The following is a 21,833-nucleotide window of genomic DNA, read 5'->3' as shown; positions in this document are numbered from 1 at the left end:
TGTCATTAATCATATGATATCAGAAAACAAAAGGAAGAATTAAATAAACAGGCCTCTCAGCACAGAGACAAAATTTAAAAATTTTAAAACACGGGTGCTAATTAACATCAAGTTGACAAGTATTCTGCAGTTAACATTTACATGTACCTTTTTGATAACATAGAACACGAATCCAATTGGGTAATTTTTCCGACATCTCTTTGGATCTATAAATCCGTTGGTTGCCAAAGATCCCACTCTATATGACTACAAAAACCTGGGAAACAAAGGCTAATTATATGTATTCCACAATTGAGTGCAAAGCTAGTGTAAGATGTGCAGTGTGGAACTCAGATGAGTAAGGCAGACATCATTTCTGTCCAGCAACACAAATCGCCTGCAGCTTTAAGCCGGGTAACATGTGCGCCGCAGATCTGCTATAACTTTCCTCATAGTCCCCAGTGTTTGAAACCAATAATATAATGTGGAATGAACTTTAAAGCGTATCCGAAAGTATTAATGCAGTCCAACTAGTACAAAAAGTGGTAATAGTAGAAACCAGTTGTAGACTAAGTGATAAACTCACACTTGAACTGATTCTCAAAAAAAAAAAAAAAACTCACACTTAAACTGTACAAATCCTAACTAAAAAAGCTCAGATCTCATATAAGTTTTAAGCAAAAGCCTGCTTTCTATACATGAACACAAACTAAAAATCATGTACAGGTGATTCAAGTTCTAGGAAAGTCCATACATCATAGACAAGCTGTCACTCATCAGAGCTCCTGTGGGATCATCAAATTGTTATCGTGCCAGAGAATGAGAGAACATATTCAGTCATCATCCATGTCAAGTATACATAGTTGTTCATCCGTCCATTCCTGGACTGCAGCTCTAGATACCAATGCCACCCTTTGCTTCTTTACCCCATTTGATCCTATAGGCTCTTGATCATCTTGTTTCTCAACCACTATTGAATTAGCCCCAGTTTCTGTCTGCTGCATTGACTTTAGACCACCAAGTATTTCAGACATATTTCTCTTGGCTTGGTTCTCAACCATGCTTGGAGCAGAGCTGATACCCCTGAGCTGTTGTTGCTTATGAACACTATTAACATCACATACGTCAAGATCACCAACATTATTAGGCATCCTTGAACTTGTGCCAAGAGAAGCATGCATGACAGTGTTGGGTTTTTCAGTTGAGCTCATGTTACAGTTACTGCCTCGCAGCAGCCTTTGGTCTTGAGCAACATTTACCTGCCCATTCTGATCACCCAAGTTCCCAATCACGTAAGGAGCAGAACTCAATTCTCTAACCTGCCTGTAATTTTCATTATTGTCAAGGTCCTGAAGGTTCTTATCTATGCCTTCCAATGAGCCAGAACCTGGTTGGCTGGTTCTGCATGAATTTCCTCCCTGCCTTTGACTGTAACACCCCATAGCACTATGGACATTACCAACTAAATCAGCATGAATGGGCTCCTTGAAAATTCTATCAGCTGCATTTTCAACCTGTCTGCCGCCACAGAGGTTGCTAGGCTGCGTACAGTTCTCCGTTTCAGTAAGCTCTACAATTACTGATTTTCCTTTCCGCTGCACATCTCCGACAACTATTCCAGTTCTTTTAGATACCAGGGTTGAATTCTTTTCCGGTATCACTAAGCTTCTGCCGTATACTATAAACAAAATGACCTAAGCAAATTATATATATAGCACCTCAAGGAAAGGTAACTCAAAGTCTTATTGTATATAAGATCAGAGTTAAAAAGCACAAGGGGATCCTGTCCTGAATCACACTCTACTTTCTAAAAGTAGATTTGGTGTGAGATTTGAAAATGAGCATCATGAGTAATAGTGTCAAAATGAAATGCAAAAATATCCCCTTTTGTACAATAACTTAAAGCTAGAGCCATATTCAAATGTTATTAATAAATGACTGGGCAAATGGAGAGAAATATAAACTCAACTATTAATAAACATGATGATGCTATTAATGGTGAGGGAATCATACGATAGATGCCCATAGAAAAACATAAGAGAAAATTTAGCAATTGAAGGAAGAAGATTTTTACAGATATATATAAGAAAGGAAAGAAGATTATTGATGAAGATTATGGGCATTTCTACAACTGCAGCACACAGCTATTGGGCATATCATATGTGAATTGTGTGAGGAAAGAATAATCTTCTTGCTCCCATTACCTCAAGGCTTAATAGGTCAAACCAGCATTAGCTGTAAGAAAGCTCCAGAATATACACAGATGACAATGAAGAGACAATAATTAAAATTTAACATAAGCCCCATCCTAGCCTCAAATCACATTTCAAAAAGCAATATTTCCCACAAAGTTTAGTTCATTATCAAAGATTCTAAAGACAATATCATATTTTAGGTCATATACACTTGCACATACTGTAATAATATTTCCTGGATGGCTACCAAAAGTCTCTTAAAAAAAACCCTCGCATATAGCTTATTAAAGCAGTGAGAAGAAATAAAGAGCTCTTTAATAAGACATGAACATATTAGCAGCTCCTAGAACAGCAAAATCACGGTGATTTCAGTATGACATAGTTCTCCTAGATGTCTATACAGAAACAAACATTTCAGAAAGAGGAAACACCGATAAATGGTACCTGGAGAATTGTCTAGATTACCTTCGGTAAAATCTTGGACTTCACAATCTACAGAAACCACCTGCAGTGGGACATTGGAGTGCCTTGAGAATTGTGTTGGTACAAGCAGGAATATATTCCAGTCCATATAGAGAAGCAAATTAGATTAACACAGTTCACATGCCGCCATAAGAAGACTTGCATACATGCTTCACAAACTCAAATGGATGCAATAGAATAAACGAAAAGGTAATTCAGTGGCTGATGCCAAAGATTCCAATGGTCCCAATTACTTCATTACAAATACATTTGACAGTTTAATTTATTTCCTTCATGCAGAACAAGCAACAACTTCAAAGTGAGTTGAGTTGAAATACTAAAATTGTGCCATGTAACTCAAAAGGAGCCATTAATCATATACCAATGTAACGTTGTTCCTGAACTATTCTAATTTTCATACGTCCTAGTTATGTAAGCAAGTCACTTTCATTTACGTTCGGCACAATAAAATAATATATTCACGATTTCTGTGGCAGGAAACGTATATTTCTCATTCTCTTGTAGTCATGTAGAGTACCTTGTTATAACTTAAAATGGAGAACAGATTACTCTTATAGCTTAATTGAAAGAAGACGACTATATGAAATCTGAAAAAGACAGCCATGTGAATTATCTTTGGTCTACATTGAGCTGTTGCTCACACCCATCCCCTTAGAAATTAATTTCCTCATTGGGTCTCTTCAACTTTTCATCAATTCCCTCCAAGTAGATACTTTGTATATAATTGGTTGCCTCTATATGATACATCATCATAGGGGAAAAAAAAAAGAAAAAAAAAAAAAGAAAACAAAAAACAAGAAAACAAAAACAAAACAGATGCACAAATCTTCACTTATCAGCATTAGAGAGTAAATGAGATCAATACAAGACATCAAAGCATCAAACATTTTAAAAGTATACCACACTCTTAAAAATCAATAACATAAGCATACCTTAACAATATTGCTTCTTGTAATATTTAGGTAGCAAGATGTGCACGAAGAGGAAAAGGCAACAACCTGGAAACATTTCCAAATTTCAGATAATAGCATAAAAAGGCTTGGTTACTAGTTAACAATTTGATTGACTAAGAAAATTAATCAATTAGTAAATAGTACAAAAAAAAAAAAAAAAAAAAAACAAATAATTTGCACTCAAAGAAAAAAAAAAAAGGAAACAAATAATTCAGCAGCTATTATCATTAAAAACAAACCTTCTGAAGTATCAAAACTGAGCCAACAGTAATCAATCTCCCAAACTCTCCTACACTGAGGACTTTCCCATGAACACTAGCACTAATTGTTCCTGTTGGATCCTACATAGCAAGTTCCAATGAAAAATTAAAGCCACGAAAATGACCAAACTCCAAAGTAAGTCAGATATACACAAATGTATTTTTAACATGACAAGGAAATATACAGTCTGCGAGAGAATGAGGGACAAAACATTGTGTGTATACCTTAAGGGTAATCATCATATCACCAAGACCATTTGGAGCACAAGATTTCACAATTGCAACAACCTATAAAGAGCCAACCATGACAAAAAAGTGAATAAACTAGTCAGCTGTGTGAAAGGCGACCAAAATTGCAAAAATCGGCTCAAGGCAATTTAATAAGCAACTACATTTAGCATTATGTGTTTCTGTGCTAGTGTGCTCATTTTGTTGTTTCTAACTAGTCTACCCCTTATTCGACTAAAAACCGAGTAATACAAGAACCAAGTTGTTTCAAGAATGAACAGCATACATCATTCCACTAAAACAATAGCGAATTACACATAACAAACCAACAACCCGCATCATCCCTATTTTTTTGCCATTAGGTTTCGATTTGATCAAACCATAATTAAAACTTAAAAGAGTCGCATGTTTTCTACAATTCATTAAAAAAAAAGTTCATTTTATACTCAAACGGGCTAGTTTTATGCAGCCTACTACAGGAATCTTCATTCCAATCACAAACTAATCAAACCCAACACCGCAAATTTGAACAAATTAAAAGATAAAGTTCAATACCTTATCAAATCTATCAGCATTCACACAGTTTTTGACAGCACTCAAAGGGGTAATATCATCCACACCTAAATCAATAAACCCTAATCAACCAAATTGAAAACGCAATAAAGAAATATCAAAATCAAAATCACAAGGAGAATGAAATTACCATGAGTGCGAAGAACGTCGAGGGCAAAAACCCAAGGATTACGGGAAAATTCTTCCCCGGAATCCTCCTGAACCCTACGAATGTACTCCTGAGTGGAAATCTCAGAGGAATGATTTCGATTAGTAGTGGAATCGAATCGATTGGTTCGATGCATAGCGGCTTGGATGGCGGCGGCAGGACCAGGAATAAGGCGGTGAGTAGTGGTTAATGGCGGCGGTGGTTGTTGCGGTGGTTCCGGCAGGAGGAGAGAGAGAGGAGGTTGAGTGGTGCAGCGGCGGAGGAGAGAGGTGGAGGTGGAGGTTGAGAGGTCGGTGTCGTCAGTGTCAAGGGCTTCCCATGGCTCCTCCACTTCCATTCGTTCCCTTTGTGTTTTTGGTGAAATGAAAGAGTTTGAGTTTCCCGCCCTATAATGTTGTTACGTGCTCCGTACTCGACTTTTGTAGGACCCCTTATGGGCCATGCGCGGCATGGCGTGCCTAAACAGCAGTTACAGCATAGCCATCCTGATTCCTCGTCATCACATTTTTAATTAATTTCTCTCTCTTCCACCTTATTCATGTCCAACTCCCATACCCACTTATGTGCATGTCCTCCCATTAGTTACCCTCTAATTTTATGGTTATTGATTTTCTCTTTCTTACTTTTACTCTACCCCACCAAAACTATATGAATTAAATAATTAATAATAAATGATTACATTATTTAATCAACATTAATTAAACATAATTAATAATTATTCATTATTAATGTAAATTGTGATCTAATAATCGTTAATTAAGTTAAAAAATGATAAGATGATACGATAACATATTATTTGACAATACGATAATAAATCTTAAAAATACACCAATACATAGAACATTTCTAAAAAAAAAAGTTAGCATGATATTTAAATAAAGATGGCTAAAATTGCAATACTACATTACTGTCGATTATTATGCCTATTATTACCCCCAAACTTGAGCCACAAATGTTCCACTAAATCCGATTTTAGGGCTCTATGCATATCTTCATCACGAACACGAGCTCTATTAGACATGTAATTATCCAAACTTGCAATTCGATTTTCACTATTTTGATATTGAAAGGGTTCATTATTATTTCTGCTGCTTGAAGATGGAGGTGATGCTTGATCATATTCAGTCGGATCATAATATGTTGTATATGTATCTCGTTCATCCTCAACGATCATGTTATGCATAATAATGCAAGCTATCATAATTTTTCCCAACATAGATGCATCACGAGCAAGAGCGGGATTTCTTATTATTGCGAAGCGAGCCTGTAATACCCCAAAAGCACGCTCAACGTCCTTTCGCATACTTTCTTGTTTCTTAGCAAAAAGACCCTCTTTTTCGTTTTGTGGGAGGGATATGGTGGGAATATGGTGGGAATAAATGCTGCCCATCTAGGATATATACCATCAGTAAGGTAATATCCCATATTGTAATGGTGGTTGTTTACGACATAGTTAATAGGTGGTGCACGACCTTCAAACACGTCGTTAAATAATGGAGATCTATCAAGAACATTGATATCATTACGACTACCCGGTGTCCCAAAAAAAACATGCCAAATCCAAAGATCATATGATGCCACAGCTTCCAAAATTAATGTGGGCTTTCCGGCTTTTCCAGAAAACATCCCTTTCAATCTAAGAGGACAATTCTTCCACCGCCAATGCATGCAATCAATGGATCCGAGCATTCCTGGGAAACCTCTTCGTTCTCCAATTCTCAGTAATCTTACCAAATCTTCTTCATTAGGTTTCCTAAGGTATTCATCGCTAAAGTAAGAGACAATACCTTCTACAAAATGTTGTAAGCAATCTCTTGCAAGAGATCCACTAATCCGAATGTAGTCTTCCACGGAATCAGCAGAGGTGTCGTATGCTATTAACCTCATAGCCGCTGTGCATTTTTGCAATGCTGAAGCACCAAATCTACCCGTAGCATCCTGCATGCCTCTGTTGAAAGAACAAATGACGTTCTTCCAAAGTGTTTTTTATACGGAGAAAGACATGTTGCCTCATTCGAAATCTTCGACGGAATAGATGTGCAGGGAACACCGGAGGATCTACAAAGTAGTCGTTCCATAAACGAGTTTGTCCATCTTCACGATGTCTTTCAACAGGTGTCCTTGGTTCCCTCGGAATGTGATTTAAAGTTTGATATATTTCAACTGGATTGGACATCATTACTTGATCCATCATTCGATTAAAAACTCGATTTGTTTGTCTACGCCTTTCATAACGTTCATCATCACTGTCATTTGATAATTGGGTTAGTAGGTTAGAAACATTTTCAGAATTTGAAGAATTGGAAGAGGAATTAGAAGAGTTAGAAGTTTCTTCTGAAGACATATTTTATGAAAGATAGTTTAATTTGAGAATAGAGGTTGAATGAAAAGCAAATTGATATAAACAATTTTATAGCACAATGGTGTATGTATGCTATCAAAACACATACGTACACACAATAATTACATTACTCAAAACAATAAATGTCTTCCATTGAGTAGTCATATCAATTGTATTTTTGTGATAATTCATGTCTGTAAAGATGCTTTTATATTGATACTTTAGGTAGTGTATTATCAATGCACCAGTTTTTTCAGTAAATAATTGTTACTTGTTGCAGTGATACATACATCAATGCACTATACTCTTCAAAAAATAATTGATACCTTTTTTGCAGTTATAAGTACATCAATGCACCAGTATTTTAGTAAATAATTCATAAAATAATATATTTATTTAAAAAAAACACCAGTAAGTAAACATATATTATTAATTATAAACGACAATACAATAAAATATAACTATTAATATCTAAAACACACTTAAACTTAATTGCAAAAAAAAAAATACAACAATGGTAAACATAAACTAATTAGAACCAAACACAATAAATGAAAGCGAACAATAATTAACTAATCTGATGGAAATAACTTCTTCACCAAACTATTCCTCAGCTCCTAATCTGCTTCAGATAAGTATGGCTTTGAATCAAGATGCTTGAATAACTCCATATTAATTTTCCTTTGCTTTCTTGCTTCTCTTTCCCTTTCTAACTGAGTCTTTTCCCTTTCCACTTGAAACAACTCTACTTCCTTTTCTCTCCGGTACTTCAATCTCGTAAGTTCAATTTCTGTTTCTGTTTGTCGTGTTATGTTCATGTTTTGGACCGTGTCCAACCAATTTTGCCATGCTTCTAATGGCATATGCACCATTTTACTCTTACCTTTGTTTTTGCTGGATTCATTGCTTGAAGGGAAGCCAGAACACCCAATATCACCACTGGTTGGTGTATCTGGGTTTGTTGATGATGAGTAGTTACCATCTTCATTGATCCTCATTCTTTTTGAGTCGCTACCTTGAGTGGATGTCTTTTTCTTGCAAGTGCCAACAATATTTTCAGCCGGCTTCCAAGCAGCTTGTTGAGTTAGAATATCCCAAGCATGCTGATCGTGAAAGGTTTTAGACATCAACTTTGTCTTTGTGTTGTCGGCAGCATAGATCTTATATGCTGTCTTCATAACATCCTCATCATTCTCACCACTTCCCCTTCTAGATTGAGCACTAGCAAATGAACCACAAAACTTAGAGCATGAAGCGTTTATCCTTCTCCACCGGCATCTAAGTTGCTCTAAACCTCTAACCTTTAACAAATCTTCTTGTGTAACCCCTTCAGTACCTTCCTCAAAACACTTTTGTTTATATACTCTAACATTATCATACATTTGTTTTCCAAAAAACATCCCCTTACTGGTTGGTATTAGGCCCTGTTCTCTTCACCTTACAAAAATAATATTAAGTAAAAATAATTTCAGTTCAGTAAAAATAAGTTCAGTTCAGTAAAAATAATTTCAGTTCAGTAAAAATAAGTTCAGTAAAATTCAGTTTTCTTAAAGAAGAATTATAATAGAAAATCAGTAAAAATAATTTCAGTTCAGTAAAAATAATTTCAGTTCAGTAAAATTAAGTTCAGTTCAGTAAAAATAAGTTCAGTTCAGTAAAAATAATTTCAGTTCAGCAAAATTAAGGTGAATCAAACAGGGCCTTAATTTTTTTATTTTGACTAACCTCAAGCCAAGCTTTCACAAGAGTTACTTCTTCAGCTTTTGACCAAAACCGATTGCCTAGTTGATTACCTCCTTCATTAGCTCTATCAGTTTCTTCGACTTCTTCAACTTCTTCCTCATCATCACCGTCATCTGATGGTGCATTCGATCTATATGAACAATCAAAACCTGTAAATGCAGCTTCACCTTGTGACATAGTAAAATGTTGTGAGATAGGAAATGTGGATTCATCTTGAGATTATTGAAAATTTTGAAAAGAAGAACAATTTGTAGCTGGAAAATCATCTTGACTAAATGAGATGTTTGAGAAATTCACATTTCTAGAAACATAAGTAGAAAATTGTGTTAAATTAGGATCTAAATTAGAATTCAGATCAATAGGGTGATTAGAAAAAGAGGGATGAATATTTGAATTATTTTGAAGTTGTGATGATTTTTTGGATTTTGTGGGATTTTTTTTCCTTTGGGATTTTTGGTTATTCATCTCCAAAAATTTTAAAACCACTAACCTTGGATTACCACAAAATTTTGCTTACTTAAATATGGGAGTAATAATTGGTGAAAAAAAAGTTGGGGTAAAGTACCTCAAAATTATACTCATTTTATAGAGGGGAAAAAATTAGAGCCGTTGGTATAATTATTTTTTTCAAAAAGTTTTTATTTTAAATGTTATGACCGTTATAGATTTTATAACGTTCATATTTTACTTTAATTGCAGACCATTGGATTCAAAATGACAAAACAAACAAGATGATGCCAAGTGTCACTTCCCAACAAAATAACCCAACTTTCTTCCCTCCTCCGATCCAATTTCCCACGTGAAGCAATGTAAATTGAATAAAAAAAAACTATCAACCAATAGCTCTTGGACAAGTGTCACATTCACATACATTGCCCACTCTTCACAAATGGGCATGGCCATGACCTGGTCATGAGCCATTTCCCTCAAAAACCACTCCCTTTTATTATTTTAATATTTTTTGGAAATTCTCTCTCTTCATGAGCACCCAAAGAGGGCAACGGGTGGCTATACTCTTATACAATGGTGACCACCTAGGCTAGAGTGTACGTATGCATTTATGAATGTTATTAAAGAAAATTAGATTTGACAACAAATTTAGGTATTGTCATAACTCATAAGGGGACAACTCGCGATGTCATCGAGGCGGGTCGGGGCGGATGTTGGTCTTCCAATCTCCATCCCCACCTAACATTTTCATTCTCATCCCTAGGGGTGTCAATTCGGGTAAACGGTTCAGTTTTGGGTTGGGTTTATCGGTTTCGGGTTATAATGGGTCGAGTTTTAACGGTTTAAAATAAACAACGGGTCGGTTCGGATTGGTTTTGAAAATTATTGGGTCGGTTCAGTTTGGTTATATTTATTGCGGTTTCTATTCGGATCGGGTCTTAATCAGATCGGGTAGTAATCGGTTCGAGTCATAATCAGTTTGGGTTGAACTAGGTCGGTTTGAAAACAGGTTTTGCCAGTTTATAGCGGGTTTCGGTTCAAAATAGATCGAGTCATAATCGGATCGGGTTGTTATCGATTCGGGTCATAATCAGTTTGGGTTGATCTGGGTCGGTTTGAAAATGGGTTTCAGTTTGAAAACAGATCGGGTGAAATTGGTTTGGGTCATTATCGGTTCAGTTCATAATCGGTCTGGGTTGAAATATGTCGGTTTGGAAACAGTTTTGGTTCAAAACTAATTAGGTAAATCAGGCCGTGTCAATATCGGTTTAGGTCATGATCGGTTCGGGTTTATAGCGGGTTTCAGTTCAAAATAGCTGGGCTAAAACCGAGCAGGGTCATTATTGGTTCTAGTCATAATCGATTTTGGGTTAAATTGAAATTGGGTCATAAATAATATCGGCTTAAAATCTGTTCTTATCATTATCTAGTTTGGTTAATTAGATAATTTGCAAGAACGGGTTAGGTTGTAATTGGTCTAATCATAAACACGTTAGGGTAATTGGGCAGCAAGTTAGAAGGGGTTTGGTAAAAAACTCACAATTAATAGGGGTCACAAAGCAAATTGGGTTGATTGAATAGTGCCGTAGTAAATTAAACAAATAAGTTCATTAATGCTATAATCGAGTCAAGTTATAAAGTATTGGGTTTATTAAGTCATTCATGAATTCAAATCGGATCGAAATCAACTAGAGACTTAAACAAGTTTGAATGGATATATAGATATCAAATTAGAACAAGTCGAGTCATAAACACATTGGGTTAACTATTATGACTATATGAGTCATTAATAAAATGGATTGATATAATAATGAGCAAAAGTGATTCATTTGAACCAACTCAATTTATAATCGAGTTGTGTCACACGCTGTCATACAATATGTATCATATCGAGTCAAAATCAAGAAATGACTATACATGTTAAGTTGTTCAGTTAATGAATTTGAATCAGTAAAGTTATAATTGGTCGGATCATAAATACGCTGTAAAGTTAAAGGCTTATAGTACATTTGAACTAACTCAAGTCATAATCGAGTTGTGTCACACTGCCATACAATATGTATCATATTAGGTCAAAATCGAGAAGTGACTATACATGTTAAGTTGATCAATTAATGAATTTGAATCAGTAAGGTTATAATTGGTTGAATCATAAATACGCTCTAGTAGTTATTTAGTCATAATCTCCTTATATTCTATTTTTTTTTAAGAAAAATATCCTTATTAGTTACTTTTTTTTAAAAATTATTTCTTATTATTTACGAACTCCTTTTTAGTTACTTTTATAGTTTCCTGATTAAATAAATTAAAAATATGACTTTAAATTAGTTTTTATAGAAATACGGAGTATTAAATAGATTAATAATTAGATAACACAAATAAATCAATAAATAAATTTGTTGATAAATTAGTAATTTTAATGAAAAGAAAAAAAAAGTGAGTATAGGATGGAGTACGTAGTAAATTTTTGGATGGAGGGAAAATTCCCTCCTAAAATGATCCTACTTTAGTATAGGATGACTCAATAAGGCCCACCATATATAAGGTCTTGTTAACCTAATCGATCCATCCCCTCAAACCGCCTCCATCACTCCCAGTATTCCACCCCTCTCTCTCTCTCTGTAAAAGAAAAAAATTGACCTTCTTCTCCACTCATTTCTCTGTAAAAAAAATTAAGGTATATTTCATCAGCTCTCAACTAATTTCGCCCATATCACGATTCACGTATCTTCTCCTCCACATAATCAAGGTATATTTCGATCTTTTTTTAAGGCTTTAAAGTATAATAAAATATCAATTTTTTTGCCCTATCTAAACGTTTAAATAATATTAGTGTGAAAATCGATGTCATTGGAATTAAATATGAAGTATATGACCAGATCTAGTTGTTTTTGGGTTGTTTAATCCTCGATTTACATGACTTATGTCTATCCTAGTTGTTTAATCCTCGTTTACTGCTATCTTTGTAATTTGACTTTGTTAATTATGAAATTGACTTTGTTGTGCAGTGGTTGTTGGTTATTTTGACATTCAATTTACTTAGTTTAATACTTTATACTTTTTGTTGGTTGAAGTGTAATGCGTAGTAGTGATTTGAATGGAAGTGAAAACTAGAGAGGTCTCGTCCCCTGCTGCAATTCTGCTAGTAGTAGCTATTTGCCTTTTTGTTTTGTTAGTTGCCATTTTCGACATTTATGTAAGGTGGATTTCTTTTTAGGTTTTATGGGTGGGTGGTATAGTTTGTTGCCTCCTTTTCTACGTTGGAAACTCTAGTTGTATTTGGTTTTTATTTAAGTTAATATAACTTCCCTTTTCAATTAAAAAAAAGAAGTGTAGTGCGTAGATTAGGAGTAGTAGTATATAGATGGGCTTATAGTTAATCAATTCCCTAATCTAAGATTTGGTCTTTTGGGCTTATCAAAGTGCAAAGATACTTTTGAGTAACAATTTGTCTTGCTATCTTTGCATCCTATTCTTTTTGTATTGGTTGCTAACTTGCTTGATTTCTTAAACTAAGATTATTGTTCTTTTATATTGAATTCTTTTAGATTAGAATGTGAGTTTGTGACAAAGCTATTACACAGAATTGCTCCTTATTTAATGTTACTAATTATTATTCTGTCTAATTGTTTTATAGTAATGGATGGTGGATTTGAGGAGTCTAATGATGAGAGGGACACATATCTTGAAACAATGGAATCTCAAAATCAAACAGTTCAGAACCAACCAGCTACTGTGACGCCCCCAATCTTACGAGTTGCACAAGGTAGTAGATGCATTTCTAAAGGTGGACGAAGATCAGACGTCTGGAGACATTTTACTCTTTCTGAGGTACATGATGATAGTACACCAGCTGACAGTACTACTAAAAAAAAACCCACCACCTATGCTACTTGTAATTATTGTGGAGTGGTTATCAAAGCTAACTCAGTCATGGGTACTTCAACATGTAGACATCATTATGATATATGTAAGCTTAAACCTAAAGATGGTTCTGCTTCTGATAATTCTATCTCTTCTTTTGATCAAAAAATTTGGTTAAGTAAGTTGGCTAAAGCTATTATTTGTCATGCATATCCTTTACGAATTGTCGAGCATGAATTTTTTAGAGAAGCCATTACCTACTTGAATAGAAATGTGAAACATGTAAGTAGGAACACTATTCTTAGATATTGTATTCGTGAGCATGATAAATACAAAGCTATGTTGTTTGATACTTTGAGTAAAATTGGTGGCAAGGTCAGTTTTACTTGTGATTTGTGGACTGCTTGCACTAATCGCGGTTACCTTACTTTGACGGCTCATTATGTTGACAATGATTGGAATTTGAAGTCTAAAGTTTTAAATTTTAGATATTGCCATCCTCCGCATTTTGGTATTGAAGTAGAAAAGTTTGTTTTTAATCTGATTAAAGAATGGAACTTGCAAGATAAAGCTTTCTCTATGACTGTTGATAATGCTCGTTCTATGGATTTGATGGTGGATTATCTTAGAAAAGATGTCATGAATTGTTCCCCACTTCCTTGTGACGGCAAATTTTTTCATGAACGTTGTAGTGCTCATGTCATGAATTTGATTGTTAGGAAAGGTTTAGAATTTGTTGATGAAAGTGTTGTTAAGTTGCGTGAAGTGGTCAAGTATATAGATGGATCTGATTCTAGGTTGTCTCAGTTTGAGCAAGCCGTTGTTGATGCTGAATGTGTGTTTAATGGAAAATTAAGTCTCGATGTTGTTACTCGATGGAATGCCACCTATACGATGCTCCAAAAAGCTTTACAAGCTAAACCTGCACTGAAATCTTATATCAACAGATTTTTGGGTGTTGATTATAAACTTTCTGATGATGAGTGGGATACTCTTCAAGATGTGTGAGACTTTTTGCATCCATTTTATAATATTACCACTTTATTTTCTGGTTCTAAATATCCCACAGCAAACTTGTATTTTGAGAATGTTCTTGTCATTGAGTATTCTATCACTCAAGCGCATAAACAACCTAAGCTTGCCGACATGGCATCTATGATGCTGGACAAATTTGAGAATTATTGGGAGGATTATTCTTTGATACTTTCAATTGCTGTTGCTCTTGATCCTCGTTTCAAGATTCAACGTGTGAGGCAAATGTTCAACCTGCTATATGTTGGTGAGGAATGTGACAGAAAGGTAAAGAGGGTTCAAGATGCTCTAGGTGAATTGTGTTCTTTCTATTCTGCTCAAACACCTCTTTCTAGCTCAAAGCAGAAGTCTAGCAGACCCTATAATGAATTTGATGATGGTAAAGCTGATGATGGTCGGTCTTTTAAACTATCAACTATATATCAGGTGAATATTTAAGTTTTAGTTTACAATTTAATGATTTTTCAAGTTTGATTATTTGTTAAGTGAATACTTTTACTATTATTTATCATTAATTTTGCGTGTTTGATATGTTTATAAAGTTATTAAACTTGTTATTTTTTTGATTCTTTTTAATCATTATGTTAGTTATGTGGTGCTATTGATGATGATGATGGTTCTGTTTTAAATCCAACGGATGATCTTGATGCTTATTTGGCTACACCTCGGAAAAAATTGGTTGTGGGAGAAAAGTTTGATGTTCTCCAGTATTGGAAATCTGAAGTTGAGAGGTATCCCACATTAGCTCGAGTTTCTAGGGATGTTTTGGCTATTCCTATAACATCTGTTGCCTCTGAATCATCATTTAGCATGGGTGGTCGTATTTTGACTAAGTATAGGGGTGCTCTTCTTCCTAAAAACATTGAGATGTTAGTTACCACCCAGAACTGGTGTCTCGGTTATGATACTGAAATTGATGAAGATGTTCTTTTAATCGGTAAGGAAGAAGTAACTGAAAGTTGTACATCATCTACTTGAGGTAGTCTTTTAGACAATTTTTCTCTCTTTTTTTTTCAAGATTTTTTATTCATATTTACTTGCTGCCTTTTCATTTCTTTTTGTTATTATGTTCTTGCTTTTAGTTCTTATAATATTTAACTGCTGTTTTTTCATATTTATAGGACTTTGTTTACAATTACAGGGGGCACAATCAAATGTTCGCTGCTGCTACTTCAACATGCCATTATGGTCACATTTTGTATCTATTAAAAAGCCGTATATTTTAGGCTTAGGCTATGTTTACCTTTTGTCGTTGAGCTCTTAAGTACTATAGAGCATTTTGAATGGTGACTAACTAATTATTAAATAGTAAATAACTAAAAAACTAATTGATCTTTGGTTTCTATCTACCCCTACTGGTGGCTTTTGTAATTAATATTTAGCTATATTTTCTCTATGGTTGCAATTTAAGCTTAATTTATGCATTATAAAGATGCTTTTGGTTGTATATGTACTTGTATGAAATAATCTGATTTTCTCCTAGTTATGGTATAAGTAATTTTTTGGTATTAATGTATTATCCATATCATTATTGTTTTATCCTGTGCGATTTTAATTTTGAAAAATTGTTGTAGTCTGTAAATACTTAGTTTGTTTCTATTTTATTAAACTTGTTATTGTTAATATATATAAATATATACAGTAAAACCCCTCTTAATGGCCATTACATAGATTGTTTAATTGCCATCTAACCCCAAAAATGTTTTAGTTAGTTAGTTTTTTTTTTTTTTTTTTTTTTTTTTTTTTTTTTTTTTTTTTTTTTTGAGAGACCAAAAATGTTTTAGTTGATACTTTATACAGTGCATTATTAGATAATAACCCAAGTATACTATCTTTGATTTTTTTATTTTTTAATAAAGACAAAAAATATAAGGTGTAGGAAGAGTTACATTATTACATTCAATACATTAAGCATGTCTATATATAATTAGACATTAGTAAGGGGTATCAAGTTTGTGTAAACGGTTTAGTTTCGAGTTGGGTTTAGATTAGATATGATATGGCCTTGTGATGTTGTGAGTGGTTAAGAATTTCGATGTAATGGGCTATTGGATGAAGTTGTTTGGTAATTCAAGTTGCGAGTTGTAAAAGGTTTGGAGTCTTTGGACAAAACAATTTACATGTTGTAAACACTTTCGTCATAATGAGTTACGGATTATAAACGATTCGGTCATAACAGGTTGTAAACGATTCGGTCATAACGGGTTGTAGATTATAACGGTTCGGTTATTACGGGTTACGGGTTGTAAATAGTTCGGTCACAACGGGTTTCGGGTTGTAAACAGTTCGGTCACAACGGGTTTCGGGTTGTAAACAGTTCGGTCACAACGGGTAACGGGTTATAAGCGGTTCGATCATAACGGATTTTAGCCGGGTTTAGCCAATTTCGGTTTAAATTTGGTTGGGTTACAATTGGGTTCGGACGTAATCGGTTCAGGTTGCTCTCGGTTTCGAGTTATAACGGTTCGATTTGATAACATGTTTGGTTATTAACGGTTTGCAAATATTCGGTTCAGTTCAGTTATGGGTTTGAAACAATCGGATCGGACCGGTTTTCGATTTTCGATTTTCAAAAAGCGGATTTTCAACAGTTCAGTTCCCTTTCGGATCGGTTCGAAACAGTCAGATTTAACGGTTCGGGTCAGAAACTGACAGCTCTACTCATCCCATCCACATTCCTATCCCCGCGGCGGGTCCAATATTCATCCTCATCCCCACCCCGGCGAATACAACTCCAAAACCATCCCTCCACCCCCACTTGGATATCCATCCCCACGGCCCACCTAATCCCCACTAAAGACCTGTGTAATCCCCACCCAAGACTCGCCTAATCTCCGTCTCTCAAATACACAATCTTACATAATTAATATGGATTATAATAATAATAATAAAAAAAAAAACATTCTTAATATTACACACATTTTTGTTTATAAAATAAGTGTATTACAAATTAAAGTATTATAATTAATATTTTATTTCACGTAATTATTTTATAAAATAGTATAAAAGTGTATAATTTTGCTTTTAAAAATATATAGATGTGAGTATGAGGTGACGATGGGGCGGGGATAACTTAAAATCCACCCCCGCCCCATCACCCATGGCGGGTATGGTTTTTATCCCCATCCCCGCCCCCCCACCCGCCAAACTGAGACCCATCCTCGACATACTGGGGCGGGTCTCCTACTTGACCCGGCCCACTGACATCCCTTAGGACAACTTAGGCCTATTCTTATTAACTAAACTGAGTTGAATCGAACTTATTAGAGCTGAACTGAATATAATTGAACTGAACTGAATATTTTATGAGAGAAGGTAATTAAAATAAAAACTGAAATGAGTTGAACTTATTAGAGCTAAACTAAACTGAACTGAAAATAAGCTGAAGAGAACAGACCCTAAGCTGACCCGATTCTAAATTAACCTGAATAAAATCCGATTTAAATTTCGATTTGTATGGACAATTGGACATAATAATATAGCATCAGTCATATTTTAAATATACTCGATTTGTATCTGATCGACCTCACTGAACCCGTCCTAGTTACCTGAATTGACATCTTTAGGAAAAATAATATAAATTCGTCGAGTAACTTCTTCTATGTAAAATGTCGGAATTGAAATTATTTATATGTATATGTCGGTTTGGAAACTAATTTCTCATATGCGCTTCACATTGTACCTAATTCTAATTGAGAGTTTTTAAGTGTTGGTCCTAAAATTAAACTCGAAGAAGGTATTTATAATACAAGCTGATAAAAATAAAGTATTGAAAAAAATAAAGAAATAGCTATAGAATGAAAATAAACAATCTATCAAAAAAAACAAGGAAAAGAAATAACGAAATAAAATCTATTGAGTTATAATTAAGTGAAAATAGAATATATATTTTTTAAAACCAAGTAAAAAGGAATTTACCGTAGTAGTAGAATCGTAAATTTACGAATTTACTCTTATCCTAGTAAATTTACAAAATTGCCCCTTTTCTTGTCAGCTGCTATGATTTTACATTTCTTTTCTTAATTGCCTCTTTTCTTTGCCACCTAAGGTTAGATCTTATTTGGTAGCTGGAAGCGTTTTAGGTAGCGGTTAGCGTTAGAACCAAGTCAAAACACTAGTAGTGTTTGGTAGGATAGCGTTTTAGTAGTTGTTTTTGGTAGAGGTAGCGTTTTTAATTTGTAGCTTTTCTCAAACATTTATCATGCAAAAGCAATCGGTCCAAAAGATTTATAGAATATATAATTGTTTGTGAAGAATATTGTGATTTTCTTGCAAATCTTGAAGATGCATGGAGTTTCTTAGAAACCTACACTATCCTAGTATCCTACAATCTATACTAATTTATTAAAAGGTATTACTAAGAACGTCTATATGCCACGTAGATCACGTCATGTCACTTACTCCATCTTTCATTATGCCACATCATTACTCCTAAATCATTATGCCACCTAACCCAATATTGGTCATATAAAAAGATGATACCCAACCTATTATAAGAAGGATGGTTATTTAACCATCTAAGCCAATTGTCAACTATGTTATAAACATGAAAATATATGTATACAATTGATAATCATAAGCACTAATCTTTTTTTAAAAAAATAAAGGCATTATAAATATCAAATGCATATAATCACAAGATATAATTAAAGTACCAACCCGGTGCAACGCCTGGGCTACACGTACACTAGTTATTGTAAATTATTGTGAATTTTTGCCTATGGATTTTTACTTTCATGGGTATTATTATTATTATTATTATTATTATTATTATTATTATTATTATTATTATTATTATTATTATTACTACTACTACTATTACAATTATTATTATTATTATTATTATTATTATTATTATTATTATTATTATTATTATTATTATTATTTGTAGGGAATATTTCAAGCATTACCCCAAACTTGAACCTCATTGTGATCATACACTTAAGCATAGTGGCGTCCAAAGGGAAGGAAGCTACAGCAAAATAGTCGCCAACAAGTTTTAGGAACTTGTAAACCGTTCACGAGGTGAAGGTTACACCCCTTAACGATACAGGAGATCGCTAACTCCAATAGGTTTGGAACCAATCAGGGTTCGAAGATGAAGGTACAAATCCAATCTAAAAGAGAGAGGACCCGCCCTATAAAATAGGCCCCTACTTTATTCTACTCGTATTCATTTGCGCTTTCTGACTAACATGCAATCATTAGATTAACCCTAATCTGTTTAATTTATGTTGGTTGAATATTAATGCACAAATAAAACTATTATTGGCGATTACTTGAATTAAAATCATATTAGCCTAAACCAAATTATTAATTATCTTATTAAGCGTGATTTCAAGTACAAATTCCTTTTAACATGCATAAAAGGCATAATCAAGAAATAACAATAATAATAATCTAGCAACATGATAATAATAATAATAATAACAACCATAATATCAACAATAAAGCTTAATAATAATAGCAAGATCCTAGGCATGATACTAACAAGATTAATAACAAATCCTAGCATGTCATTAAACATCAAAGATCAAAGCTTTAGCCCTAACATGATACTAACATGATATTAGAAAGAATAAAAGGCACCCTAAACATGATACTAGAAAGCATTAAATAACATCCTAACATGATACTAGGAATTAATTAAATCTAAACATGCTTTCTACATTGAAATAAAAAGGAAATATGCTAATTACTTACTTTGAAGCCTCGTACCCCTTTCTAATAATAAAATACACAAGTTAGTAAACTTCAAGAAAAATAATAAATCAAACAATTAAATTAAAGAATTGAAAGAAACAGGTTAAAAAGTTTAGACTAGATTTGGGACCAAACCCTCATAATGTATCAACCTTTCACGTCTAGGGTTGTAGACACCCATTTGTGTCTTCCCAAAACCATACCCAGTGATGAATACCTTTTGCGTCAAACCAGAATCGAATGAAGTGAAAGTGTGGAAAGTCAAGTGTTGCGGTTTAGTATTATTAAAAATTCTCTTCTTTCTGTTTTCGAAAACCTGCTCTATTTTATAAAAACGTCCATTGGTCCATGATAAGGGTCCAATAATGGTGTAGTTGGATGGGGTTTGAAAAGAACTTTCCAACGATATATTATAAGCCCAATTCCGATTAATAATGAGAAAGTTTTGGCCAAAATACTAAACTGGGCCCAAACCGGATTTTAATTACCTACGACCCAATGATCATGTGGAGGGTCCAAAGGTTTAATCCTATTCCTAAACTAATTAGGATTGATTAGAATCTTCTATAAGTTTCTAAAATATCTTAATTATCCTTTTTTGAAAAGATAAGATTAAGGAATTTGATTTAAATATAAACTTTCCATTTTTAAAACTTTCCTTTTTTAAAGTCCTAGTTCTATTCGAATTTAAACATGTTCAAAGAAAGTCAGATATTATTTTCGTGCCTCATATTTTTTATCCAAATTTTATATGGTTGGATAGATCTTGAAATTATCTTTCCAATGATATATTATAATATTAATTCCGAGCTATAACGAAAAAGATATGAAAGGAATACGAAACTCTATCCAAAACTGACACCCTTTCACTATTTCGGCAATATCTTTTTATCTACAAAATATTTTAATCTGATTCAAATTAGGTTGGAAATTAGACTTCAAGATATTTCCAACGACATATTATATGACTTATTTGGACTTCTGGATCAAAAGATATGATAAAAACAAATTCGGCAAAAACTGTCTTTGTCGCCAAACGACAAGTCTGTCGCCTGGCGACAAACCCTGTCGCCTGGAGACAAGATAAATTTCTGGCGACAAGGTTGGTTTGTTAGCGACAGCGTGGAGTGTTATTCCTTATCAAATTCTATGCTTTTCCGGATTGTTTTCTTATAAATAGGCTCCCCGATCTCCGTTTTCAATCAACTTTCATCAACAAACAATCAGCTCTCATCAACAATCCTTAATTCTCTCTCTCTTTCTAAACCAACCTTTTAAACACAATTCCGCATACACAAGATCTAGAAACACCTATCCAAGTTCGAAGTTGTCTTCGCCCTAGACTTGAAAGGTTTATACTTTTCTGAGGGTTTGGTCCCAAATCCAGTCTAAACCTTTTAACTCTTTCTTTAAATTCTTTAATTTATTTCTTAATTTTATTATTTTCATTGAAGTTTACTAACACGTGTATTTTTTTATTAGAAAGAGGTAAAAGGCTTCAAAGTATGTAATCTTATTGCTCTATTCTTGTAGAAAGCATGTTTATTATTGTTTAATATTCCTAGTATCATGTTAGGATGTTATTTATGCTTTCTAGTATCATGTTTAGGGTGCCTCTTATTATTTCTAATATCATGATAGCATGTTAGTACCATGTTAGGTTTAAAGCTTTGATCTTTATTATTTAGTGACATGCTAGGATTTGTTATTAATCTTGCTAGTATCATGCCTAGGATCTTGCTATTATATTTAAGCTTTATTATGCCTTAACATGATTTTTATTATTATTATCATTATGCTTGTTATTATGTTGCTTGATTTATATTTATTGTTATTGCTTGATCACGCCTTTATGCTTGTTAAAGGGAATTTGTATTTGAA

The 21,833-nt window shown here is 33.8% G+C and overlaps 2 protein-coding genes across 2 annotated transcripts; one reads left to right on the top strand and one right to left on the bottom strand.

Moving 5' to 3' along the window:
- Positions 1 to 308: 308 nt before the first annotated feature.
- Positions 309 to 5,299, bottom strand: LOC145605437 (uncharacterized). Its single transcript, XM_081661487.1, has 7 exons — positions 4,802 to 5,299; positions 4,654 to 4,718; positions 4,096 to 4,158; positions 3,850 to 3,951; positions 3,590 to 3,655; positions 2,640 to 2,679; positions 309 to 1,657 (listed from the first exon to the last, which is right to left on the bottom strand). The coding sequence occupies exons 1-7, from the start codon at positions 5,154 to 5,156 to the stop codon at positions 813 to 815; spliced, it is 1,536 nt and encodes a 511-aa protein (XP_081517613.1). The 5' UTR covers positions 5,157 to 5,299; the 3' UTR covers positions 309 to 812.
- A 9,064-nt stretch (positions 5,300 to 14,363) lies between these two features.
- LOC145604151 (zinc finger BED domain-containing protein DAYSLEEPER-like) lies at positions 14,364 to 15,227 on the top strand. The gene is made up of 2 exons (XM_081660100.1): positions 14,364 to 14,675; positions 14,838 to 15,227. Exons 1-2 carry the CDS (start codon positions 14,364 to 14,366, stop codon positions 15,225 to 15,227), a joined length of 702 nt encoding a protein of 233 aa, XP_081516226.1.
- The last annotated feature ends 6,606 nt before the right edge of the window (positions 15,228 to 21,833 follow it).

The sequence above is a fragment of the Chenopodium album genome, chromosome 22, assembly GCF_948465745.1.
Source record: "Chenopodium album chromosome 22, dcCheAlbu1.1, whole genome shotgun sequence".
NCBI classification, from domain to species: Eukaryota; Viridiplantae; Streptophyta; class Magnoliopsida; order Caryophyllales; family Amaranthaceae; genus Chenopodium; species Chenopodium album.
The sequence above is the reverse complement of the archived record's forward strand: the minus strand, read 5'-3'. Positions and strand labels throughout refer to the sequence as shown.

What these genes read in the sequence shown, in the direction of transcription:
- LOC145605437 (XM_081661487.1), bottom strand. Translation starts at nt 5,156, where the DNA reads ATGGAAGTGGAGGAGCCATGGGAAGCCCTTGACACTGACGACACCGAC. An exon ending in ATGCTGATAGATTTGATAAG is followed by an intron (nt 4,159 to 4,653) that starts GTATTGAACTTT and finishes GGCTCTTTATAG; the next exon opens with GTTGTTGCAATTGTGAAATC. An exon ending in ATATGATGATTACCCTTAAG is followed by an intron (nt 3,952 to 4,095) that starts GTATACACACAA and finishes CTTGCTATGTAG; the next exon opens with GATCCAACAGGAACAATTAG.
- LOC145604151 (XM_081660100.1), top strand. Translation starts at nt 14,364, where the DNA reads ATGGCATCTATGATGCTGGACAAATTTGAGAATTATTGGGAGGATTAT. An exon ending in AACTATCAACTATATATCAG is followed by an intron (nt 14,676 to 14,837) that starts GTGAATATTTAA and finishes TCATTATGTTAG; the next exon opens with TTATGTGGTGCTATTGATGA.